The sequence below is a fragment of the Mauremys reevesii genome, linkage group 5 (assembly GCF_016161935.1).
Source record: "Mauremys reevesii isolate NIE-2019 linkage group 5, ASM1616193v1, whole genome shotgun sequence".
Lineage (NCBI taxonomy): Eukaryota > Metazoa > Chordata > Testudines > Geoemydidae > Mauremys > Mauremys reevesii.
This window is the reverse complement of record NC_052627.1, coordinates 117,710,700-117,737,986: the sequence shown is the minus strand read 5'-3', so window position 1 is coordinate 117,737,986 and position 27,287 is coordinate 117,710,700. Positions and strand designations below refer to the sequence as shown.

At 45.2% G+C, this 27,287-nt stretch overlaps 1 protein-coding gene across 2 annotated transcripts; it reads left to right on the top strand.

Annotated features, from left to right (window-relative positions):
* The first annotated feature begins 17,891 nt into the window (after positions 1-17,891).
* On the top strand, positions 17,892-20,280 carry ADRA2C (adrenoceptor alpha 2C). 2 transcript variants are annotated; one of them, XM_039539372.1, is made up of 2 exons: positions 17,892-18,190; positions 18,978-20,280. In XM_039539372.1, the coding sequence occupies exons 1-2, from the start codon at positions 18,134-18,136 to the stop codon at positions 20,199-20,201; spliced, it is 1,281 nt and encodes a 426-aa protein (XP_039395306.1). In that variant the 5' UTR covers positions 17,892-18,133; the 3' UTR covers positions 20,202-20,280. The 2 variants fall into 2 exon arrangements, with proteins under 2 accessions (XP_039395306.1, XP_039395305.1); XM_039539371.1 differs by having other exon boundaries at positions 17,895-20,280.
* The last annotated feature ends 7,007 nt before the right edge of the window (positions 20,281-27,287 follow it).

The following is a 27,287-nucleotide window of genomic DNA, read 5'->3' as shown; positions in this document are numbered from 1 at the left end:
TGGGCATTTTGCGGGAATGCAAGTCCATTCCAGACTCAACACATAAAAGCATTAATATACCTAGCTACACTCTGCACCCAATTCCCAGTCTTCCTGGAACAGTGTGATTCCTTGAGCGTCAAGGGTACTATCAATACTCAGCTAAGTTCCCTTCTTTAAATCACCACAGAAGTAGAAGAAGCAGATGGACAGTCTATAGCCCACACCTATTGCAGGCATAGCTGCTGAAGACAATAACATGCACTTTCATTATAGCAGAGAAATCAAAACACAAATAGGACATGAATAATGGTGGAGAAAATAGGGGAAAGATAAGGGCCAAAACCAAGTAGAATGGGTAAATGCTAATGAAAGGGCTCTTTTCATAAAAGGGAAAAGAGATTCTAGGGAGAAAGCAGACCCACCACTAAGTGGGATGAATTATTAATAATAATGACTCAATAATAGCTAACTCAACACTGAACTCCTTTTAAATATCTGCCTTCAGCAAGAACAAATAAGGACAAGAAACTCAGACAATGATGAAGCAATGAAAACTTTGTATGAACAGTTATTGATAAAGAGCGGCTTAGGGAACCCTAGGAAAAATGGGAACAAACAAGTTCTGTGCTTCCTCTGATGTTCTAAACCAGGAGGATTGTACTCTCAGTTGCAGCAGCAGAGCTGGGGAGCAAGAACTGGAATTTCTGTTGCCCAGAATATTTTGCCTTTCCAAAATTGTTTTCACTGGAATCCAACATGCATTTTATTTTATTTATTTTTTTGCAACATTCCAGGCAGAGAGCTGGCTAGCCAGCAAGCCAGCTTCCCATTCGAGGAGCTGGCCATCCAGGGAGCTGGGCGGCCCAGGAGCTAGCTTGCTGGTGAACCCAGGGAGCCAGGAAGCTGAGAACCTGTTTAGGTAGGCAGCCAACTATCTGGAGAGTCTGGGTAAGTGGGGACCCTGGGAGCTCGAGGAACCACGTGGCCCAGAAGGTAGAGAGCCAGGAAGCCTGCCCACCTGACAGGAAATCAGGCAGGTAGTTTGGCTGGCTAGCCAGACTGTTCAGTGGAAGCCATTTTGAAGGAATCTACATGTACCCAAAGAACATTTTGATTCCATCTAATCAGCATTTTCAGACAGAAAACTGTTCCATTGGAATTTTTTTGACAGCCTTTCTGCAGTAGTGTCTCACTGCTCTATTTGGAGATGAGCAGGCTCAGCCAGTAAAGAGGATCCTCCTTGTAATTGTGAAATCAGATTTTTCCCATGTGTTTTCCTTAAATAGTATTAACCTCGTAGAGCTACATGCACACAGGTTCCTCCCTTAAATCCTGTCAACTGGATCATCACTGTGACCCGCTGTGCCTGGGGCAGCCCTCAGGGGCGGGTTAACATTGAAGTTAGACTCACCAACCAGTCACAAACTGTGCTCCTGATCCCCCACACTGGTTATCAATAAGCTAAGAAAGAAATCACACAGCCCCCTTTATTGCCTTCCAGTTCTCTGACTCCCACTCAGCACCTCGGTCCAGTTCAGTGAGAAGCTATTTGAAACTCTGCTCACTATACAAAGGCTGCTACATTACCAGGTCAATATCGGTTTTGATCTTACCCAAAATACCACACTGCCAATCAATCCTTTAGTGTCTAAAATTAAAGGTGTATTATAAAAGAAAGAAAGAACAAGAAGAGAGATGTTAAATGGTAAAGCAGTCAGATACATACAGAGACTCCAAAGTCCATATATCAGGTTCTTAGCAGTATTGGTGAATTTGCTGGCTTGAAAGCACATCCAAAGCTTGGATGGGTCATTCAGTCCTTTGTTCAGAGCTTCAGTTTGTAGAAAAGTTACTTCAGAGGTAAAAAGCAGGAATGAAGACAAAATAGAGATGATGCAGCTGCCCTTTAAATTCCTTTCGCCATGTGGCTTGTATTTTCCTGTGTCCCAAACACAAGCTTCACGGCACATTGCATGGAAAAGCCTTAGATTTCTCTGTCCATAGGCATGCCCCTACAATCCTGCTGACTCATAAGGTGTATCCGCTGGCTCCTTTCAGTGGGTTCATTGTACCGCTGATGATCCTTGATGGGCCATTGAACAGGCTAGGCAGTGCTGATGCCAGTCTGTCTGGGGGCATCAGCCAGAAACACAGCACAAGTTTGGAAATAGAGATATACCATACATATCTATAACTTACAATACAAAGGTGATACAAACAAGATCATCATACTTGGCAAGTCATAACATTTTCACTATATGGCATATCTGGAAAGATTCCTTGCAGTTTTATAATATTGCTGTTAACAATATCATAAAATGTCTCTCATATTCCATACAGCGTCACAATCATTTTATTTATTTAACCATCGCTGCTAAAACATACACCTACTTCCCCTGCCCCCCAAAGGGAGGCAGTGTTGCCTTGGGGAGAGAGAACTGGACTGGGACTAAGGACAGCTAGGTTCTATTAATAAGACTCCAGAATTACATATCTGATAACTGTATTGTCATTACTAAATGACAATGACTATGTTCCAACTTATATTCACTAATCTGGAACTGCATTTGTGATGATTCACTAAAGGCTTTGGCCACACTTGCACTTCAAAGCGCTGCCGCGGCAGCGCTTTGAAACGCTAAGTGTAGTCAAAGCGCCAGCGCTGGGAGAGAGCTCTCCCAGCGCTGTCCGTACTCCACCTCCCTGTGGGGAATAACGGACAGCGCTGGGAGCCGCGCTCCCAGCGCTGGGGCTTTGACCACACTGGCGCTTTGCAGCGCCGCAATTTGCAGCGCTGGAGAAGGTGTGTTTTCACACCCTGCTGCAGCGCTGCAAATTTGCAAGTGTAGCCAAGACCATAGTCAGTGTTTCTCGAGTGGTGGATTATGACTCCTGGGGTGGTTGTGTAAGGAAACTGAAGGGGGTGAAATATTTGCAAAGTATCATAATGAAATGTTCAACTGAAAGCAAAGGAATCTTGCTCCCTTGTTCCCATACACCATTACTCTTCAAGGTCAAGTATTCTTTCTCAGTTTATCAAAAACACACCCACACAAGTCAAGTATATCGGTGTTTCATTGTTGTCACTGAAAGGATACTGAAGAACCATTTTGTGGAAACAAGAAGAAAGATAAATCAAGAGCTAAAAGGCAACATGGTGGCAAAATTGACAGTCTTACTCATACTTAACAATGAATGCAATATATTAATTTCAGTAGCAATCAATTCAAAAACACATAAAAGGCAACCAGAAACATGGATCACTGACAACTGAAAACAAACATTTCGTCTTCTTTGAAGAGATGGAAATCTCAAGCACAGTAAATAATATATTTCTGCATCCCATTACAATATACATTTCCAATAGTTGTTCAGTTTCTTCTTTCAAAACAAATTAGCAGTGCAGTGATACTAATATACGTTCTTCAGAAAGTTTTTGGTACGAGACACTCCACCAGCTAAACCATCTGAAATTTGTTTTTTTTAAGTCCTCTACAAACTTTTCTCACATCTGAAAAAAGAGACGGTAACACAGTATGTGTATGCTTGACAGTATGCTCGTCATGAACAACTACATATCCTCTTTCATCTATATATCATGCTACCTGCAGGAAGAACTCATGGAATGGGCTGTTTGTTTTACACAAAGTAGCCCACATTTCATGGCAATTCTTTGTAAAGAACAATAATAGACACTGTTGGAAAGCTTGGAGTAAAAGCCTCTTCCTTCCCATATCACTAGTAATCTTTAAATCACCATCCCATCCCCATACTGCCTTCCAGTTGCTGAGGCTATCAACTAAAGTACAGTCTGCTGCAGTTTCTGCTCTCCTTCTATTTGTAAATATGCACAAAGTAGTTCACGAAGATAGGTGTTTGGATGCATCTTTCAAAATAAGGCAAAAAATGTTAGACAGGGGTCGGCAACCTATGGCACGCGAGCTGATTTTGCCTGGCACGTGGCTGCTGGCCGGGGTCCCGGCCACAGGCCCCGCTCAGCATCCTGCCGGCCTGGGGTTCCGATCACTCAGCCGCAGGAGGCTGAGCGGGGCCGGTGGCCGGGACCCCAGACCAGTGGCATGCGCACCCCCCCGGCTCCGCCCCTCACCGCGCTCGGGTTCTGCGGCTCCTGGGAGTGTGAGCTGCTGGGGCGCGGGGCCCTGAGCCTGCTGCAGGAGGGGTGGTGGCAGTGGCTCACACTCCCGGGAGCTGTAGAGCCTGAGTGTGGCGAGGGGAGACCGAGGGGCACATGAGGACCGCCACCCGCATGCATCCACTGCAGGAGCTCCCCAGGGGGGACACTGGGCCGCAACCCGGGCAGGCACGCCCCCCGGCTCCGCCCTCACTGCGCACGGGTTCTGCAGCTCCCGGAAGTGTGAGCTGCCGCTGCTCCTCCTGCAGCACCCCCTCTCCGACTGCCTCAGCACTCCACGTGGAGTTTTGTCTCCATGTGGAGCCAGCGTCTGACCGGCATGGGCATGGTAAGGGGAGTCCCGGGGGGCAGTCAGGGAGCAGGGGAAGGATTGGATGGATCGGGGTTTCGGAAGGTCCTGTCAGGGGCCGGGGAGTGGTTGGATGGGGTGTGGGAGTCCTGGGGGTCTCTCTGGGGGCAGGTGTGTGGATAAGGGTTGGGGCAGTGAGGGGACAGGTAGAGGGTAGGGTGCTAGGGGGGCAGTTAGGGTGGGGGGTGTCTCAGCAGGGGGCAGTCAGGGGACAAGTAGCAGGGAGGCTTAGGTAGGGGATGAGATTCTGGGGGGCAGTTAGGGGCAGGAGTCCCTGGAGGGGGCAGTTAGGGGACAAGAAACAGGTGGGGTTGGCGGTTCTGATGGGGGCAGTCAGGGTGGGAAGTGGGAGGGAGTGGATGAGGGCGGGGCTAGGGCAGGGCTCTCCCCTCTTTTTGATTGTTGAAATATGGTAACCCTAGGCGAGGGAGGAGCCCGGGGGCGCATGGGGGCTGGCGCCCACATACATCCACTGCAGCTTGCAGGAGCCCCCTGGGGGGTGCCAGGCTGTAGTCTGGGCAGGACGGGCGGGGGGTCACAGCTGCTCCCCATTTGCGGCACCGCTGCCTTTGCAACACTCCTGCCCCCCTGCCCCGCGCCGGCTCCTCCATAGCTGGGGCTCGCTGCTGCCGCAAGCGGCAAGCTCTGGCTCTCCAGTGCCTCCGGAAGGCGGCTCCTCCCTGCCAGCTGCTGCAGCAGCCCAAGCCCGGCAAAGCCAGTGAGTGGACTCGGGGTGAGGGCCACTGGGGTGGGGTGGGGTGGGGAGGGCTCACGGCGGAGGGGGGCCTGTGCACCCTCCAGAGGAGTTCAGGGGGCGGGGAGGGGGGAACCTGGTCTGGGGAGCAGCCCCTGGGCACTGCTGGCCCCTGGGGTCTATAAAGGCTCGTTGGGATTTGCCCCTCAATGAACCAATGTGTGGGGGAGGGGGCCACAAGGTGGAAGTTTTGCCTAGGGCACAATATATCCTTGCACCGGCCCTGCCCCAGTGGGTGTGTGCACCCCAGGTTAAGAACCACTGCACTAAACTGATAAGATCTGCATTTTAATTTAATTTTAAATGAAGCTTCTTAAACATTTTAAAAAACTTGTTTACTTTACATACAACAATAGTTTATAGACTTAGAGAGACCTTCCAAAAATGTTACAATGTATTACTGGCACGCGAAACCTTAAATTAGAGTGAATAAATGAAGACTCGGCACACCACTTCCAAAAGGTTGCCGATCCCTGTGTTAGGGCTAGTCTACACTTACCTGCCGGGTTGACGCAGTGAGTTTGACTTCTCGGAGTTCGAACTATCGCGTCTAATCTGGACACGATAGTTCGAATTCCCCGCGCGCTCCGGTCGACTCCAGTACTCCACCACTGCAAACGGCGGTGGCGGAGTCGACCTTGGAGCCGCGGACTTCGATCACGTGGCTTCTGGACGGGTAAGTAGTTCGAACTAGGGTACTTCGAGTTCAGCTACGCTATTCACGTAGCTGAACTTGCATACCCTAGTTCGACCCCCGCCCTTAGTGTAGACCTGCCCTTAGACTTTAGTATTATTCTAAGGGGAGTTGCCATTTAAGAAACCTCAAATGTAGTTTGCTGCTATAAGGCTGTGTCACACCTGTTTGGCACTGACCCATGGCAGGGCAGTGTGGCACTCCACAACCTTAGTGAGACCTGCAGGTAGAATTCATCCTCATGGCGTCAGAATTCCTGCCAGAGATCTCCAGCTTGCAGGATGAGTGCACCCTTCAGGGTGAGCAGCACACTACCACATACGTGCCCTGCCAGCTTTGCTGACTATTACAGAGGTGGAGTCGTGGTCCTGCCTCCTCCCTGCACCCACAGCATGTTTTGAGGGAGGAGCCGGGGAGGGGGGCAGGGCTGCAGTTGCGCTCAGCTATTGTACAGGAGCATGACAGGGGACTTCTTGTGCCCTTTACCCCCTCCCCCCTTGCACAGAAGACTACTGGAGCATTCAGGCACAATATGGCCCTTACGGTTAAAAGGATTTTTGTTGTTGTTGTTTGTTCTTCAAAGTACAGTACATCATGTGCTATCTTAGCAAACTGTCTATGTCTGTTTGGAAGGACACATTTATTCTTCTGCCACTTACTCAAATGTAAATCAGGAGGAACTCCACCTAAGTCAAGCAATATAAACTGGTGTTAAACGGACGTAAGTAATTACATATATACCCAGGCCTATTATCTATACAGAAAGGTAGTATAAACTTAATTAATGCCTAGTACTGGATTTTATTGCAATTACATTTTTAAAATTATGCAAGTCTTATGATGGTGCAGAACAATCTGTTTTCATTGCCTGTAATTCAAACGCTGCGATATATGCGACATTCCTAATTAATATTAAATCCCACATTGTATTCAATGCACTTTAAATCCCACATTTAATTCAATGCCCCAGAAGGAATAGCAAAATGATGCTGATCTTCAAATTTTCAATAATTTGATTGTAGATTTGTTTTCTTTATGGAGCAAAATAAGCCATGTGGTAGAAGGAGGAGAAACGGACTTGTTAGGCAGGTTATAGCTAGGCTGAACAGCAGAGTGTGCATTGCAGGAGTGATGACAGTCTGCTCAGGGGTTTTGCCCAAAAACCTTTGACTTAAATGAAAGCTAAAATATCAGCCTGTGAGTGAATGTTCTGGTGGTTGCTGACTGAGTTTGTCTTGAGTATCTGTGTGAACAGAATTAAGCTGGAAAAATTATCCAGTCACATAACCCATAGGGGCTTAAATGCCAGGAAGCCAGGAAATGGTCATTGAACAAGGGGGAACGGTTTCAGGGAGTTTGTCAAAGAAACTGGTTATGACATTGCTTTACATTACAGTATTTTGACTGAAACACCACAAGTACAACATTTCCCTGCTCTCTTCTTTAAAACCATAGCTCCCTCTCAGATTTCAATTGCGTGCACAATTTAATTCTCTTTTTAAATTAGTTTTTTTTTCAAGACAGATTGGCTGACGCTGATTGACTGATGTACAGAGAGGAAGGTCTCAAGGGGTCTCTTCTGCAAGGACTGGACATAACTGCAAGTTGTGCATTCCCATGGGAACAATGTCTAGCCAACAATGCTGCCAGCCACCCACTCCAAAAAAAGGTTGAGATGGTGAGAGAGGAAGGGTAGCCACATGTCTTGAGACCCTCTGCATGGGCTAGGAGTAACAGTGGGCACACATATGACACAGTGCTTCCTAGAGCTCCTGCTCTGCTTTCACTGTGAACTAAATAGTCCTGCTTCAGAAGAACACTCTTCAGCACATTTAGCTGATGAAATAACTGGCTCTTTACTGTACAATTTTTGGGTTTGGGCCAAAAAGTTTTCTGGTTTTGGCAGCTGTTGCCTGAAATTTTGGTGGTTTTAGTAGTTCTCAGCTGAAAATTTCAATTTTTGACCAAAACAAATTTTTCTGTAGAAGAAACCTCTTTCTGACCAACTTTAGATAAAACCAGTGGGACTTTGCATGATCTTAAAAGTAAACGTGCTTTCTGAACCAGAGCCCTAATGAATTGAAAGCAGTGGCAGCTTTAACTGGGGTCCATGGGTCCCATTGCAGAGAGCTCCCATATCAGGTTTAGCCCAGCCATCTCTCTGTCATGATAAGAACATAAGAACATAAGAATGGCCGTACCGGGTCAGACCAAAGGTCCATCTAGCCCAGTATTCTGTCTACCGACAGTGGCCAATGCCAGGTGCCTCAGAGGGAGTGAACCTACCAGGCAATGATCAAGTGATCTCTCTCCTGCCATCCATCTCCATCCTCTGACGAACAGAGGCTAGGGACACCATTATCACCCATCCTGGCTAATAGCCATTTATGGACTTAGCCACCATGAATTTATTCAGTTCCCTTTTAAACATTGTTATAGTCCTAGCCTTCACAACCTCCTCAGGTAAGGAGTTCCACAAGTTGACTGTGTGCTGCATGAAGAAGAACTTCCTTTTATTTGTTTTAAACCTGCTGCCTATTAATTTCATTTGGTGACCCCTAGTTCTTGTATTATGGGAATAAGTAAATAACTTTTCCTTATCCACTTTCTCCACATCACTCATGATTTTATATACCTCTATCATATCCCCCCTTACTCTCCTCTTTTCCAAGCTGAAGAGTCCTAGCCTCTTTAATCTTTCCTTGTATGGGACCCTCTCCAAACCCCTAATCATTTTAGTTGCCCTTTTCGGAACCTTTTCTAGTGCTAGAATGTCTTTTTTGAGGTGAGGAGACCACATCTGTACACAGTATTCGAGGTGTGGGCGTACCATGGATTTATATAAGGGCAATAATATATTCTCAGTCTTATTCTCTATCCCCTTTTTAATGATTCCTAACATCCTAACATCCATAGCCAGGCAGCTGGGCCACATTTGAGTGAGTGGCACTCTGATTGCATCCAGCAAGTCACCACGCCCAGAGTGGGGAGCCAGGCCCAGCACCTTGCTGTGGGGTGGAGTGTAGGGTGGACTCACTCTCCGAGCCGCACCCCCCAGGCTCTCCCCTCTCCTCCAGGTGCTGTGGCAGAGGCGGCTGCTGCCAGTGGTTGGTGCCAACCTTGGTAGGGTGAGCAGGAGGAGGCACTGTGCACCCACTGATCTGGGACACCTCATCCACCCCGGCTGAAAGAAAAATAAAAAGATTATAAGCCATATTTTCAAAAGAGCCCAGCTCTCACTGGAGGCTGACTTTACAAAAGAGCTCAATTCCAATTTAAGCACCAAAATAAATGGTGATTTTTTTCAAAAGAGCTCAACAAATCTAGTTATAATTGTCATAATGGGAGCAGCAGGGGGCTGAGCACTTTTGAAAATCTGCCTTCAAATGCGAATGCTGAACACCTGAAAGTCTGCCCCTGAGGTCATTAAAAAATCTGGCCATTAATGCTTATATCATGCCCCAAAGTCGCACACTCACTGAAACCTATGTTCACATTTAAAAATGCCTGGAATCCCTCACAATGTAACTGCATAAATCCAGGACAGGCTACTCATTCTTTGCCTTTTATCCCATTTTGTTATCCCATGGCTTGTATTCCAGCTTATCTCCTTAACTATTTATGGAATTTCCAGCTCATCCATTCAATTGGATCTCGGTGTTCTGTAGAATATTTATAACACAAATCATGTCTCTTATAAGCTTGTACAACTGGCGAGTCTGCATCATTTTCAATATTGATGTTGAGCCTACTTTTAAAGATTAAAGAGAATTTCCAGATGTTTAGTAAACCAGGTTACTCGATCATCCTTTTTGTTTATCTAGGTGTGTTTTCCAGTCACAAAGGGCCGTAGGGTCAATGAGAGTTGAAAGCCTATCTGCCCTTTGAACTCTTCTCCTTATTTATTAGAAAAGAGACGTATCCCTTTCTACAATGATAATAACTTTGTGGTTTAAGGGGGCAGGAGGATCTTATTTTTTTAAATAGAAATAACTTTGTTCAACATTCGGTTTACTTGGAAGATGCCTATGAAAAGAAAGAAAGAACTAGCTCAGCAGAGAGCTCTTCCAAGTTCTTCTAGCTCTCATACAAACATGTCAAGAGTGCGTGCATGCGTGTTCAACTATAAATGCTACAAAGAGCACAACTAGTGGCAGTAGTTTTCATGCAGCCTTACAGAAGACTAAGGACGTGAACTAAGGACATGACCCAAAGACCACTGAGGTCAGGGAGAGTCTTTATGTTCTATGGAAGGGGTTCTCAGACTGGGGGTCATGACCCCTCACAGGGTCACAAGGTTATTACATGGGGGGTCATGAGCTGTCAGCCTCCACCCCTAAACCTGCTTTGCCTCAAGCATTTATAATAGTGTTAAATTAAAAAAAAAGTGTTTTCGTTTATAAGGGGGGGGGTCGCACTCATAGATTTGCTGTGTGAAAGAGGTCACCGATACAAATGTTTGAGAAACACTGTTCTATGGGGAGATTCTTCAAACAGGCACCTAAGTCCAGATCTGGGAGGTAGGCACCTAAATACATCTGAGAATCTGGGCCTGAACTCCAAGTAACTTTTAATTGGAGTTGGATGCCTCACTGCTATTTGTGCCTTTCCAAATCGCCCCTAGATGTTTAGGAGTAGCTCTCATTATCCCCACAGTGAGGTTGACAGAGCTCGCTGAAGCTGAACCATTTTTGGCCCCTGTGCTCTAGAGAGCTTTCCCACTTGTGCATTCCTAGGCTGGGGGTATATTGCTAATTACATGTAGTGGGTCACATTGGGATCTCATGTATACTAATGAAAATCCAGAGTCACTCCACTGGCTTCAATGAAGTTACACTGGGATGAGACCGGCGTAACAAAAATAAGAACATGGACTATTATGTTTTTACTACGTTACTGTTGGTGACTCTCACTCACTGTACAGGACTATAACATTACATGATTCATATCAGGGTTGGATAACAGATTTCAGAGATTTTTATTTCACAGATTTTAAGGCCAGAAGGGACCATTATGATCATCTACTCTGGCCTCCTGCATAAACACAACATAGAATTTGGCCCCGTAATTTCTGGAGGATGGGGGAAATGAGTTCTAGAGTCAATGACCCTTCCCTGAAAGCACCGTATTGTCAGTTCCTTTCCATTTAAACCAAGACACTATTACTTTGTGTACCTCAGCTGATTCCAACTGTCACCGTATTCAACAGTAACAGAGATGAACTCTAAGTTATCATATGCAGTCATCCATTGCCAATCATATACATGCAATCCAATCACTTAAACATTCTTATGCCAACAAAGCGTTATAAAAAATCAACATCCACTTCTATAAAATGACAACTTTAAAGACACACTATCAGGGCAATGGTGAACTCAAAGATAGGTAAATATATAATTTCACAAAACCTAATTTAAGATGAATAAAAACCTAAAAAAACCCCATATCCAGTTGAAGCATTTTAAAAACAAATTAAACATTTCTATGCAGTACTGACAATCCAAATATTGTGTTGTTGTGGCTGTGCTGGTCCCAGGATGTTGGATAGACAAGGTGCATGAGGTACTATAAAAGCTGCCTTTACCAAACATGGACACTCCACCAGATAAGTAGATTACACCACAGAATGGGCCACACAAATACCTCGAGAGAACGTGCTTCAATACAGAAATAAAACCCGCTCTGACTGCACATCACTAGTTGTCACCTCCCACTCCATACTGGAACCCATGTGGGATATCATTAAACAATTACAACCCATACTAAATGGGGACTGTAAAAGCAGCAAAGGGTCCTGTGGCACCTTATAGACTAACAGATGTTTTGGAGCATGAGCTTTCGTGGGTGAATACCCACTTCGTCGGATGCAGGTAGTGGAAATTTCCAGGGTCAGGGTCATGCTCCAAAACATCTGTTAGTCTATAAGGTGCCACAGGACTCTTTGCTGCTTTTACAGATCCAGACTAACATGGCTATCCCTCTGATAAATGGGGACTGCATCCTGAAATAAATCTTTCCTGAACCCCTTCTTCTGGCCTTCAAACAACACCCCCCCACAACCTCACCTCACCAAGCTCATCATCAGAACCAAGCTCCCCATAGACCAGGACACATCAACTCAAAGCAGCACCAGACACTGCCAGAACACCTGAAAAACCTGCAGACATATCGCCACTGCTACAGTGATCAACACCCTCCACCCAGGGGTCCTACAGTTGCCTATCACAACACGTAGTGTACACCATCCAGTATACTAAATGCTCCAATAGAAACTATGTGGGTGAAAGCAGACAACCACTGTGCTCGCGAATGAACTCACACAGGAAAACGATAAAAGACCAAAACATCTTATTGCCTGTGGTGAACACTTTTCACAAAGCAATCACTCTATAGCTGATCTCTCAGTCTTCATCCTCAAAGGAAACCTGCACAACACTTTCAAAAGGTGAGCCTGGGAGCTTAAATTCATAACTTTGCTAGACATTTCAAATCATGGACTGAATAGAGACACTGGATTTATGGCTTATTACAACAATCTGTCCAAATCCGAATCAACCATGGTAGATGCAGACAGCTAATGCACAAACGGAAAATCAAGGACTCCCCTAGCATGTGAGTATGGTTCCCCATGACAGGCTTTCGACTACCTACTACCCAATTTATAAATATGAAGGAGGCATTACTGCAATCAGTTCTGCTAGTCCTGATGCAACCATTTGATTTGATCAGCTTCAGGTGAAATTGTAGTTGCTGCTCTACACCAGCCATACGAAAGAAGACAACAATCTGTAACCCACGAACAACCTCCCTACAAATGCTGTCTCCCCTTCTTTTCCTCCTTATGACTGAAGGGGTGTTAATGGACCACTTCATCTTGACTGGTCCCTTGAGATATGTGTTAACTATGTATGCTAAACTCTCTGTTCCACCTTGTATTTTGCTGTGACGCTCTGAGTTAGTTTCCTAGACCTGAAGAAGAGTTCTGTGTAAGCTTTAAAGCTTGTCGCTCTCACCATCAGAAGTTGGTCCAATAACAGATATTACCTCACCCACCTTGTCTCTCTAAAACCCACATATGACGCCATTGGGCTAGTGCATGGAGTCCTGAAAGTCAAATTTATGAGACTGACTATAAATAAAAATGACATGGTTTCATCTGAGGTACGTTGTCCCAGCCATGAGAAAAAAAAGTATCTGTACAACATAAATAAGAAAACATAAACTGGAGCTTTAAAATTCTTTCAGTTTTAATAATTGAAGGTGTTGTTTATAACCTAAGCTGGAGAATTTGTTATAGAAAAGTGCATGTTTTTTAATCTCACAGTGTCCCTATAGCAACAGGAGGTAACATGGTCTTGTTGTTAAGGCATTATACTGGGAGTGAGGAGTTTTAGAGTCTGTTCTTGGTTCAGCTACAGCCTTCTTGTGTGACTTTGGGCAAGTCATTTAATCGGTTCCATGTCTGTAACACGGAGAAAATACTTTCTATCTTTCATCCTTTGTCTGTTTACTCTAGTTAAATTGCAGGCACTTCAGAGCAGGATTTATGTATTTATACATTGCATAGAGTAATAGCATCTTGACCCCCTGAAAAGGGCCTTCAGGTATTACTGTAATATAAATAATAATAAATATCAATCTGAAGTTTGAATGACAGGCCATGCAATTTATCAAAGAGCAAAAATAGGGCCTGGTTCTTCAATCCTTTCTCATGAGAGAAGTCCTTATTCACACTAGCCTTGTTGATTTCCATAGGACTCCTCCTATGAGTAAAGACCCTGGAGAAAAGTGTGTCGATCTGGGCCCATGTACAGAAACTGAAGTAGACAATACTTTGCCCCCATTTTATAGAGTAATACTTGCAGTCACACTTTACTCTCATGCTACTGCTGCTGTATATGATCTAAGAGACAACTCGCACTGGGAATGGTTTTCCTGGGAATAGCACTGTCAGGTTCATGTTGTTTTTAAAAAGCCTCTTGTCTGAAAGTTTATAGATTAAGCAGAGACAGGGTTAGCCTATGGCTACACTATAGCTTAAGTCTACATAAATTATGTCTCTCAGGGATGTGAATTAGCCATGTCCCCCTGAGCAATGTAACTTATGTAGGCTTAAGCGTCAGTGTGGACAGTGCTATGTTGACGGGAGAGCTTCTCTCGCTGACGTTGCTATTACCACTCACTGAGGATGGAGTGAGTAGGCTGATGGGAGAGCTCTCTCCTGTCATTTTAGTGTGGCTACACTAGACAGCTTGCAGCTGCCCCGCTGTAAGCTCTCAAGAGTATTCATAGCCTTAGATCAAAAACCTGAATCCATGAGAACAGGGAATTAAAATGGGAACCTTGAAACTTACTTGCAGAAGTGCCAATGGGACCCTTAATATAATCCCTAAGGGTCTGAATTTTTCAGAGGTGCTGGGCACCCAGTGCTTTTGCTGACCTCCTATTTAGGGAGCATGACTGTTTTGAAAATCAGACCTTAAGGGCTCCTTCCTATTAGATGTTGATTGCTCCTGTGAGGTGCTAGGTAGAGCAGAGGGGTAAGCTGTTTTTCCATCCTGTGAACATTTTCAATATGTCAAAAAAATTTCCCATCCTGAATGGGACAAACTCAAAATTGTGAAAATATCTGTGAACCAAAAATCTGGAAAAAAATAGGCTCAGGTCAGTCGAAATACTTTGATAATTTCAAAGTGTTTTATTTCAATGTTGAACATTTTAATGATTTACTATAATTAGCTTTAATTTGGAAACAAAAAGTCATTTTCAACAGGAAAACAGAATTTTCCATTTTGAAAATGCCCAAACAAAATGATTTGACATTTCAAAACTTGTTTCAAAAGGCAAAAAATTGTCAAAGCCAGCTCATACCTGCAAACAATTTTGGTTACACGAATCAGCATTTTCTGACAAAAAGCAGTTCACTGGAAAAGTCCCAACCAGCTTTAGTGCTGAACACCTTCCACTCCATCTGAAACCTGAGTGTTGCACTGTGGTAAGCACATTGGTAAATTACACACTTTCCAGGACTGAACCATAAATATGTATAGCCCTAATTCAGCAAGGTGCTTAAGCACATGCTTAAAATTAAGCATGAATAGTTCCAATTGAAATTAACGTGACTACTCAATGTGATTTGTGCTTAAGTACTTTGATGAAGCAGGGGCTAAGTCCTCTATAATGTCGTATTTGTTGTGTTTTCTTGTCTAGTTTTGTTCTTTTAGATATGTTTTCATTCTCTTCAGATGAAATGAAAGAAAAATTGGCTTCAAGCTGTTTTATAATCCTCTCAATATTTCTTGGCTTGATGGTCCCAAAATATGATAAAGTTATACTTTAAGCATGAATCAATGATTTTACTTTTCATTCATTTTCTGATAACTTTCAGTTCTCCTGAGTGCTAGACTAGTCCCCTAATGACCAGACCATCCTTTCTTAGCTACAGAGATATATTGAAATCTATCAGCGATTTCAAACAGGGCCCAAACAGATTAGGGGGAAAATAAAGTCAACAGCACCTGGTAGTATCTTTACCACTCGTCTGCAAGTTCTCCGTACATGAGTAGGTTTGTACTGTTTATTGAACTTAGGTATGTATTCATCCAGCTTGCTTGCCTTATTTATATAATTAGTCCCACTGAAGTCCACAAGACTACATTTCTGAGTGGGGTGAGAAGGAGTTGAAGATTTGGGGTGGGTAAATATGGCTCTGAAGATCTGACACTAGATCGTACCTTTGAGATTTGGCTTTGAAGAGCACTGCCAAGGGCTGACTCGTGGAGTTACTGAAATACCGGGTAAGTCCTAGAGTGGCTCCTTCCAGGTAACAACTGAGGCACATTGGTTTGGCGCTGGGGAATCTGGCACTATTGATACTGCATTTCTTTAGTGGATGTTCTGACGTTGTACTCTATATGATTTTATAAAAATATGCTAACGTAACTGGAATATGCTTCATACAAAAGGTCTCTTGTAAGGTATCATTTCAAAGCTTAGAATCTACTGAGTGTGATCATCCTATTTGTATAAATGTACCACTCTTGTATCTGAAACTAGAAATATGAACTATAACTTTGAGGGCCTATTGTAATTATGGAAAGTGTGGGCCATTAATGGTTTGAGCACTGGCCTAAACCCAGGGTTGTGAGTTCAGTCCTTGAGGGGGCCACCTAGGGATCTGGGGCAAAATCAGTACTTGGTCCTGCTAGTGAAGGCAGGGGGCTGGACTCAATGACCTTTCAGGGTCCCTTCCAGTTCTGTGAGATAGGTATAGACAGGTATATCTCCATATTTACCCTCACAACACTGGTCCTGTGCCAAAGTCAGCTGAGTCAGACCAGAAAAATCTGATCATGGCATTTAAATTTCCCTAGACATTGACATTTATTTTTTCCTGCTTCAGCATGTGGGGTTAGACTGGATGATCTCTTGTGGTCCCTGCCAGCCCTTCATTACTATGCTCTAAGAGCCTTAATTTTATAAAAAGCCATCATTCTGACAACATTTATTTAAAAGATATTCAGCATTTCCCTAATTTTCACAAGGCAAAAATTATTATATAGCATATATTTGTTTTGCATTTTTTAAAGTTGCAATATGGAAATGTTGTAATATGGGGATGTTATTAGCACTTAATCAAGCAATAGCCTGTCTGATATTTGTTGACTCAATCCTTTATAAAATAACTAAGCTATGTTCAATAAAAGCCGCTCTTGTTAGCATCAAACATATCCTTACTGTTTAAATTATTCCAATGTGCCTTCGGTGCTCATGAGCGTGCAGGATTAATAAACAAACTACAAGGGGCAAACACAGTACTGGTTGGTAATACAAAAACATCTCCATACAGCTCTGTCAACACAAGCTTAGTCTTAAAGGCCATATATTGCTCTGAATTCAGAGCCCCCACTAACACTAATGGGATTGGACACTGAATTCCAAGGCCAGCTCACTTGAAATCAATGGGACTAACTGTGTGAGCAAAATTATGTTATTATTATTAAAGCACTGGCAATTTCACTGCTTCACTAAAGCACACAGCAATTTCAATTACTAAAGCACTGGTTTTCGGCACAGAGAGAGAGTCTGCCCCAAGAACTTGTAATCTAAAAGACAGACTCAGAGAAGACAGGATATTTAGAAAAGGAAGTAACATATTTGTTGTTGTTGTGCTTATGTTTTTAGCTCACATCTTGTGGACAGGTGCAAAGGTCTGGGTTCTGAGTGAAGAAAACAGCTCAACATGCCCTGTTATAGCCTTTACCTTGTCCACAAGAAAGGAACACAAGGGAACATCACATTCTGAACCTGGTACTCAGATACCAGAGATTAATAATAGTCTCCTATGCCAGGGAGTTCTTCCAGAGAGCACGACTTATTTCCTGAATTTAAAAAGCCCTTTCAGCTCATTAAGGGCCCAATCCTGCTACCATCAAAATCAGATGGAGTTTTGCCTTAAATAGGAAGACCAGGCTCTAGAAGAGTATTACCCTTAATTCCACCTATAAAGGGAAGCATTCTTTCCTATGCGATCAATATTCTACACGCAGAATTTAAAAAACAAAAACAAACCAGAGTTCAAGTTGGTTGCCCATAACCTCATGTCTGTGAGGTTCCGCTGCACCCCAGAATCCGATCTATTTATTTCAAGCAGGTCTAAACGCAAACACGGTGCATTTTTAAAGAACAATTATAAACCACCTTTCCAATGAATTCCAGCTAGAGTGCAGAGGGAGCGGCAAACTTTGGTTTTTCGGGGGCGGGGGGGGGGGGAAGCAGCATGCTAGATGTACAAGGCTTAAAACGAAATCCCGATAAATAAAAATAAAGAAATCCAACCCCCCTTTGCAAGGTCCTACAAACTGCCAGCGCCTTTCATGTTACTCACATAACACACAGCTGGGAGATAAGGTTCCGCTTCACCTCCCTAGGCTTTCTACCGCGAGCTGCCGTGGGATGGGCATGGTCAGAGCGACCTCTAGCGGGCACGGCATTTACCGGCCGGTTCACACGGCAGCGCCGTGATAATAAAAGACAATAGCAGCGAGGGCTGATTTTGAATCGGCGCCAGGAGCCCGCTGCCCGGCCGAGCAGACGTGACGAGCAGACAGGGGCGTCAAGGCTGGGTGCAAAGTGAAGCGGAAGTACAGGGAGGGGGGGACCCAAACAAAAACCAACCCAAGGCGGGTCCGCGCTAGCTAGATGGAGGGGCCGCTGGATCGCAGCCGCGCGTCGCCCTCCGCCCGCAGCACGGGGCGGGTGAGCGGTGCCTAGACGGGACAAGGGAGCCGAGGCGGGCGCGGTGCCACCCGGCTTGGGTGGGGGGCTGCAGCCCGGAGCAGCGAGCGAGCGAGGGGCGGGTGCGGGGTTCAGGCAGCGGCTGGGACGGAGCATGCTCAGATCGCTCGGGCAGGCAGCGGATGGGGAGCCGCGTGTGAGATTACAGCGGAGCGAGCGGGCAGCTGCTACTTCGCGCCGAGCTCGCTCCGGCGCGGGGCGAAGGGAGGAGGCGCCGCCTGATGGGATTGCAGCCGCCGCCGGCTGGGAGCTCTCGGTGCAAGGGGCCAGCGGAGGGGCAGCGAGCCAGGGGCGCGCTCCGGAGCCGGGCGAGCGGCGCGGAGAGGGGTTACCTGCACCCCTGGGCGCCTCCGCTGTCCCCGGCAGGATTACAGGAGCGGGGGGAAGGCAGAGTCCGCCCGGTGCCGGCCGTTCCTGGGCTCGGCCATGTGCCTGGGTACTTAGCAAGAAGGAAAGCCTGCAACGGGGGAGGGGGCCGGATATTTTGTTGGGGGGGGCGGAGGGGAGCCCCACTCTCCAGCTCGCTGTGTGACAGAAGGAAGCAGCCTTCTCTCCACTGGTGGGGATGAAGGCACCAACTTGGAGAGGCAGCCCCAGTGGCTTGGTCTCTGGGGCTGGGAGGTTGACTCCCATGGCTGTATAGGATCCTCCCACTACCACTATGGATCTGCTGGTGCTGATGAACATCAGTGTTGGCACCCCCAATGGATCCCTTGCCTTCCCCTCCTCTTCCTCCTCGCCCCTACAGCAGCCTCCCTCTCACTACTCCCCTGGGGCTGTGGCCAGTTTGGCAGCCGTGGTGGGTTTCCTGATCGTCTTCACCATCGTGGGCAACGTGCTGGTGGTGATCGCGGTGCTGACCAGCAAGGCGCTGCGAGCCCCCCAGAACCTCTTCCTGGTGTCCCTGGCCAGCGCTGACATCCTGGTGGCCACCTTGGTCATGCCTTTCTCCTTGGCCAACGAGATCATGGACTACTGGTACTTCGGCAAAGCGTGGTGCAACATTTACCTGGCGCTGGATGTGCTGTTCTGTACTTCCTCCATTGTGCACCTGTGCGCCATCAGCCTGGACAGGTATTGGTCTGTCACCCAGGCGGTGGAGTACAACCTCAAACGGACTCCACGGAGGATCAAGGGGATCATCCTCACTGTCTGGCTCATCTCAGCCATTATTTCCTTCCCACCCTTGATCTCCGTGTACCGGGACCCCGAGGGGGACCTCTTCCCCCTGTGCAAACTCAATGATGAAACCTGGTACATCCTCTCTTCCTGCATTGGCTCCTTCTTCGCCCCCTGCCTGATCATGGTGCTGGTCTATGTCCGCATCTACCGGGTGGCCAAGCTGAGGACCAGGACCCTTTCTGAGAAGCGCACGGTGCCCGAGGGCTCTTCCCTGTCTGAGAATGGGCTGAGCCGGGCCCGTCGGGGCTGCACGTCACTGAGGATGCAGCCAGGGGAGAATGGACATTACTCGGTTCACCAGTGGCGCAAAGCTTCAGAGCTGGAGGACATTGAGCTGGAGGAGAGCAGCACCTCAGAGAGCAGGCGGAGGCGGAGCCGGGATGATCACCCCCGCAAAAGCAGTAAGAGCCAGTCCTTCTCATACTCCTACTCCTCCAAGCGCTCCAGCAATCGCTCCAGGGATCTCTTCTCCTCTCACCGCCGCAAGAAGCGGAGCAGCGTCTGCCGTAAGAAGGTCACCCAGGCCCGGGAGAAACGCTTCACTTTTGTGCTGGCTGTGGTCATGGGGGTCTTTGTGGTGTGCTGGTTCCCCTTCTTCTTCAGCTACAGCCTCTATGGCATCTGCCGGAAGGCATGTGAGATCCCTGAGACTCTCTTCAAGTTCTTCTTCTGGATCGGGTACTGCAATAGTTCCCTCAACCCGGTCATCTACACAATCTTCAACCAGGACTTCCGCAGGTCTTTCAAACACATCCTCTTCAAGAAGAAGAAGAAGAATTTTCTGCACTGAGCTGGAGTGGAGGGGAAGTGTCTGCACTGAGCTGGAGTGGAGAGGAGAGGGGACAAGTGCTGGAGTAGAGTAGTGAAGAAGTGGGGGTGTGGGTAAGGGGGTGAGTTCACTGACCATGGCGTGGAGTGGGGGTGGGGGAACCAGTGTTAGAGTCAAGAGGGATAAATTACAGAGGGGAGGGAAGATGAATTTGCATTTTGACCTTGGAGGGGAGGAGGGGAAACATAAAGAAGAGGGTGGGACATTATGTGTTGGGCATGATGACCACTGTAAAGGACTCTGAGGTCTAGAAGCCGAGCAAAGCTGGGGAGAGGGAGGGATGGGCTGGTGTTGAAGTGGGAGATTTGGGTGTTTATTGGCAGTTAGAGAAGCTGGGACTTGTTTCTTCCTGGGATGAGTCCAGCACCAGGTTTTACTGGTGAGGTGGAGGACAACTGAGGAGGATGCCAGGTAATAGCCACTGACAATCTTTGATATTCTGAAAGGATTTAAGTGTTTGCCCAAAAAAAAAAAAAAAAGTCTAAAGAACAATCCAAACTCTTTTCTAAATAAACCTTTGTACTCTAAACTCTTCTGAATTGTGGTTTTACATAGGGCTTAAGTGAAAATAGGTACTTGGAGCTTTCTGTCCTCTAGTGGCCCTTGCATATTCCCCTGAGAGTTTCTCTTCCTTTCTCCCTCAATACTCCTCAAAGGGGCTAATCTCAGGGGCTGAGTTTGGGTTCTGGTCTCATTCTCACATGTGGAGTTGACGGCACCCTGCTGTGCAGCTGTTCAAAGGAACAGCAATCACCACACCACAGACACTTTAAATCCTTCACATTTACAGTCTTAGGGCAAATTAAACCCATTAGATTTATTTTTTAAAATGAGAAACAAATGCAGCAGAATATCACTGAGATACAAGAACACATTTCTGATGGATGGCTAGCTGTTCCAATCCTTAATATTATTCTCTCATTTTTCTATTTGTCCTTATAGTTTGAGTCCAAATTTGTTTTTTGAGCAATGATTAAAATAACCTTCCCCCCCCCGGGGGATTTATTAAATCCCATAACCACTGACGGGTAGGATGAGAAACAGGGTGGCATCTGTGCATTCATCAACAGAAAAAAACATTTCCAGTTTTCTGTAAGACCCAGCTAACATTTAAAGAATCAAACAGTCCCTCTCCAACTGCACTGCTGCAAGGTGTATCTGTCTGATGGAGGAAATGCTGCTCTGTCTTATTATGCGTATCATTCCCTCCATAGGCAGTAGGATTTGGCATCTGCCACATAAACCTTTCCCTAGTAAACAACACTTTGAAATGGAATGAGATCTAATCTAATACGGCAGGCACCTTGAAGCGTCCAAATCAAATCTACAGCTTTGACTCACTAGATATCCACTTCCTTGTCTTGGCTGTTTTACAGGAAGGTGTCGACAGACCCTCTTCCCTTGGAATCCCTATGTTAGCAGTAGAAATGATAAACCAGTAACTTAGGCTGTTTTATCTGCTTTATACTATTATTGCTCAGTTCACTTAGACTCATCCTGGGCATAGATGCAAGCAGGTCTTCAGTGGTTCAGGCTTAGGTGTTGATTTAATAGACCGTTTCCCTTCAGGACTAACTCAAATGGCAGTTTTGCCGAAGTAAAGACTGCAGCATGTGGCCCACTTTGAGTTTGAATGGTTTAGCCGAAAACCAAATTGGGACATTTTCAAATTCAGGCTCTTTAACCTATAGCCTTTTGGGGGAAATAAGGATTCAAGTGATGAAAAGATTCAAACTTGGTTTAAACGTTCAACACTCTTGAAAGAGGAGGCAGTAAGACTTCTTCTGAAGGTGTGTCCCACCTTTGCAAACTACTGATGGTTAGATGAAAGCAGCCCTCTTGATCCAGTGCACACACACGGCTGTTAATGTTAGAAAATAATGGAAGTAGCTGAGATGAGAAAAAATATAAGCCATTTTCCCTTCTGTAAAATGGAGAATTCATTTTAAAATGGCATGAAGGAGAGGTGAGGCAAACTCAGGTAGTTTGAGGGCAGCATGAGATGGCAGTGTGGGGCTAAATAAGTCAATAAACTGTATGATTGTCAGAACAACCAAAGCAACACATGGTAAATGTGCTACCTCGGAGATGCTGGAAAGCTTCATTAAAATATCCATTCTCCCCACCAGAAAGGTTTGTATTTGTCACTGGGTGCTCAGGTTGGAGTGGCTTCCCACTCTGCAGACACACATTTCACTGCTGCGCTCCTCATTTTTAAATCAGATTGGCGTGCTGTAAACAGTCATTTCCCTGTGTTTTCCTTTGTAAAAACAGACGGAGTCTGTGAAAGAGAAAAGATGATTGACAGTTAAATTCGAGTGGGGGTGAAGTATGGATGGAACAGATGACATATGCCTTAAAAGTAATTTCTTTGCCATAAAATCATTTTTAATTGCTTGGAACATGTAACAAACTGTGGCTTTATTTTCTGGGGTTTTTTGCTATTACATAATTGAATAGGGAAAGATTTCTGCAGATGCTGACCATCTGATCTGTACGGCAATGCACTTGAAAACACGGCATTTCCCTATGGTTTTATTTTACTTTTATTTACAATTACTCATCTGACTGAACTCCCCCAAAGAATATGAATTTTTTTTCTTTTGACTGATACATAGACTAATATTCACCCTGACTGGCTTAAAGATGTACTGCATACATCCATTTGTAAGTATATTTTCCTACAAATCAGTCAATAAAGTGGATTTCTATGAAAGTATTTTTAATGTAACTATTGAATATGTTTCAAATAATTACAATAGGAACCAATTTATTTTTTTACGTACGGTATTCTGTTATCACTTGTTATAATGATGATCAGCATATGCCTGTTAACATATGGTGTGTTAATATTTCATAAAAAGTTTACAGCTTTACAATTCATCCTGTAGTTGTGCTTGTACTGTAAGAGGATTTGTGTCCTTTAGCCTTGCTCAGAGGAATCTTTGATCAAATCTGCTGAGCCAGTTAAAACGTTCACACTCAGTTATTCAATAGGAATTAAATGTTCCTATAAAGCCATAATGATTTTAACAACAAGCACCTGACCAGTGACTTATACTTGTTCATTTTCACTTTGCAGAAAAGTCCCCTCCAATCTAGGGTGAGAAGTTTATATGATGTTTATAAAAAGTCTGTTTCCTGGCCAGTGCAACTATTGCAGGATGGTAAGTTACCACCACAAATATCAAACAGACCTGGTTAGGATGAGAACTCAATCCTGCAGTCCTTACTCAGGCAAAACCCCCATTCACTTTGGAGGGAGTTTGGCTGAATGAGAACTGCAGAATCAACCTCCATTTGCTACAGTGGGGGCTTTATGCACAGGTGGTTCCTTACATCATAATTTAAAATAAGAATCTGACCCTTAATTCATCTGTGTGATCTCCATTTAGGATTTGATGCAAAGACTGCTGAAGTTAATGCAGTCTTTAAGGTTCAAGATCAAGACTCAGGGTCAGATTCTGATAGCCTTACTCACATTGACTAGTAATCTCATTGACTTCAGTGGTGCTACCAGTGGATGAAAGACCTACTCAGCATGAGCAACCTCTCCATAGGTTGCATCTGCTCAGTAGATGTGGTTGAATTGTGTAAATAATTATCCATGAATATTTACTTAATTATTGATGCAAAAATTCCTCCAATAAATCACTGTTCAACCCTGGGATAGAGAGAGTCAGATAACATGAACCAATGATTTACTTCATTGGTTGAGCAACAGACTCCACCACACTTTCTTCAATAAGCCATATAAAGAATATTATTTGATCCTCTCTACTTCTCAGGGAACTAAGATCATGCATGCCTATTGGTTACTTTCTGGCACTCAGTACTGTTTAGAGCAGCATCATATAGGGGGAGTGGTTTTGTTCTGTTTGTGGGGCACTGTTAGTAAAGTCAGGGTCATGGCATGCGTTCCAGAAGCACATTATTAATACTGGATGCCTTACATTCAACTTTCTGGTTTTACTAACCTTAAACTCTGACCACGCATGACTTACAGTATTAGTGTAGACTATGCCTAAGTCGATGTAAACTAGTTAAATTACGCAAGTTAAATAACTTAAGTAGATATAATTTACAGCGACTTAAAGCGGTGTCTACCCTGCACTATGTCGATGGGAGACGCTCTCCTGTTGACTTAATTAATCCACCTCAATGAGAGGCGGAAGCTATGTCAACGGGAGAGCGCTCTCATGTTGACTTACTGCGTCTTCACCAGACCCACTAAATCGACGCCGCTGCATCAATCACAGCAGTACCCATTTAGCGCATAATGTAGACAAGGCCTTGCAAAGATTTATGTGATCCGAGGAGCTAGAGTGAAAAAGGACAAAAGGGTTTGCAAACCAAGTGCAGCATGATACTTGTAATATCCTTTGCAACAGACATGCATCATGAGCTAAATTGTGACCCAGCTATGAATATGAGGTCGTGAGTAGCTGAGATGCCCTAGGAGGAGCCCTACGGCAGGGAGCAAATTACTGCAGCCCTGTATAGATTGTAGTTTACTTCCTCCTCCTTGCACCAGTTCAGCTCTGCTGGCCAACACTGAGGGGAAGACTGAGGGGAATGCTACTTCCTCTGCTTCCTGAGGAGGAAGTAGCATCTCCACAAAAGCTGCTTTCCCCTACACCCAGATTTGTGATCCTGCCATGCCACACTATAGCTGGGGTGGAGACTCACACCCATTTTACTCCCCTGCACAGATGCATGAAGGCCAAACTTGCTCTATCTACCTGAAATGAAGACAAAACCAAAATGTGGTGCCTAGAGTTTCATGACACACCAGTCCATCAGAGTCAGCAGTGTTACACCAGGACTGAACTGTTTGCAAAACATCATTGGTCCATATGATGGCCTGTAAAATCTCTGCTGTGAGACAAAAAATAGAAGACATTTCCCCAAATAGGTCAAATCCTATCAGAGAGAGGAAGACTGAACCTATACAAGTGTCACTCTGCAGTGTGGGGGGGGGGGAACATGGCTAGATGAGGAAGGGTCAAGGGAGAGCGGCTCACACTGTGTAGAGATTTCCCCGTGTAAGACAATACTAACTGTGTCTGATATAGCATGGTTTGGAACCCACAAAGGTAATCACTTCACCCTCAAGGAAGTGTTGGGGGCATACACAGGCAGGGCACCAATGGATATATGGCTCTTGAAGGAACCAGGCTGCTATAAGAAGGGAGAGATGATAGAGAGTCCCTAAAAAACAGGAAACAATGGGCCTTCATGTGAATGCCCGACACATGCCCACTCCATAAGAGTGGACAACTGTGCTACTATTCTTAATAGGAAGGGGTGGGGTTTCTTGGACCTTCTGTGAGTTTTTCATGCTTGGGCACAATCTGGGTACATGTTTACTGTGAGACGTACTCAGTTAACTCCCTTTCAAATCAAAGTCCTTAGATTACAAAAAGACCATTTAAGCCCTTTACAATATTGTAAAGGGTATATTTTTCTATTTAATTATACAAACCTATCCCCATAGTATCTGAGTGCCTACCACATGTTTATGGGTTTAGCCTCGCAACAGCCCTACAAAGTTAGGAAAGACTATTCCTATTTTACTGAAAGGGAAACTGAGTCACAGAAAGACTATGACTTGTCCAGGGTCACTTAGGTGATCAGTGGCAGACCTGGGAATTGAAGACTGGTGTTCCAAATCCTAGGCTAGTGCCCTGTCATAAGACAGACTTCCTTTCATTTTTCAGCTTTTATTAATGTATTTTGAAAAAACTGAAATTGACACAAAATAGCATAATTTTTTTCTCTCTAAAATATTACATTTATGCTATTTTTTACACAGGAACAATGGTTTTTTGTCAGTATAATTCAGCTTTAACACATTTTCTCTATTCTGCAAAATTTAATGAAAAGTAACAATTGCTTATTCAGTTTGTCTTAACGTATCAATTAAAAATGCATTTTTAAAGATTTTAAGGTATAGCAATAAAGGTATTTCCCTTTCTTCTGCCTTAATGTCAGTTAGTTGCATGAGTTATCAGCACTTCTGGGAACAGCATTTTTTCCCCTATGTGCTCTGTTGATTCAAAGAAAGATATACGTCAACACAATGAGAACAGAAAATGAGGATATGTGTTTTTCTGAATTAGTACCATTATATCGTCCTTCTGTAAATTAAAACTCAGACCAATAGGAGTAGCTGTTGTGGAATATTGTCTAGAACAGGGGTGGGCAAACTATGACCGTGGTCCGGATCTGGCCCGCGAGCCGTTTTAAGACGGCCTGCAAGCTCCCGCTGGGGAATGGGGTCTGGGGTTTGCCCTGCTCCAGTGCTCCAGCCAGGGCGCCAGGTCGGGGGGGGGGGGGTTGGGGCGGGGGCGGGCAGGGGCGGCTCCTGAAGCAGCTGCATGGCCCCGCTCCGGTGCTAGCAGGGTCAGGGGCTGCTCCACGTGTAGGAGCTGGAGAAGGCACATGCCACTGCTTCCGGGAGCTGCTTGAGGTAAGCACCGTTCAGAGCCTGCACCCCTGATCCTTTCCCCACGCCCCAACCCCCTGCCCCAGCCCTGATCCCTGTTCCTGATCCCCCACCCTCCTGCACCCCAAACCTTTCATTCCCAGCCCCTCCCCAGAGGGCCCCCCCCCAATTGTGAGCATTCATGGCCCACCACACAATTTCTATTTCCCGATGTGGCCCTCGGACCAAAAAGTTTGCCCACCCCTGCTTTAGCAAGTGACATGGTCAGAGAAACAAAAATCTGAATGGTTCTGGCAGTCCTGCTGAGAATTTAGGGACCTTCATATAATAAGAAGTACCACAATATTATGGATTGTATTTTAAAATTAAATATCACTACACTAAGAGTTGTTCACATTCTCTTCAGTGTTTGGGATATGTTTGGTTTTAGACTCAGAATACACTTACTGTCATTGAATGTTTATCCACCAAGAGGCAAACTGACCAACTTGCCAGTCAAGTTTTTCTGGGTGGCAAAAGATATGTTGCTTGTCAAGCTAAAGACCCCATAAACTCCCATTAAAGTCAGTGGGAAAACTCCCATTGGATAGGATACCAAA

Bases quoted from the DNA above. Each gene is read 5' to 3' on its own strand.
- ADRA2C (XM_039539371.1), top strand. From the start codon at position 18,891: ATGGATCTGCTGGTGCTGATGAACATCAGTGTTGGCACCCCCAATGGA.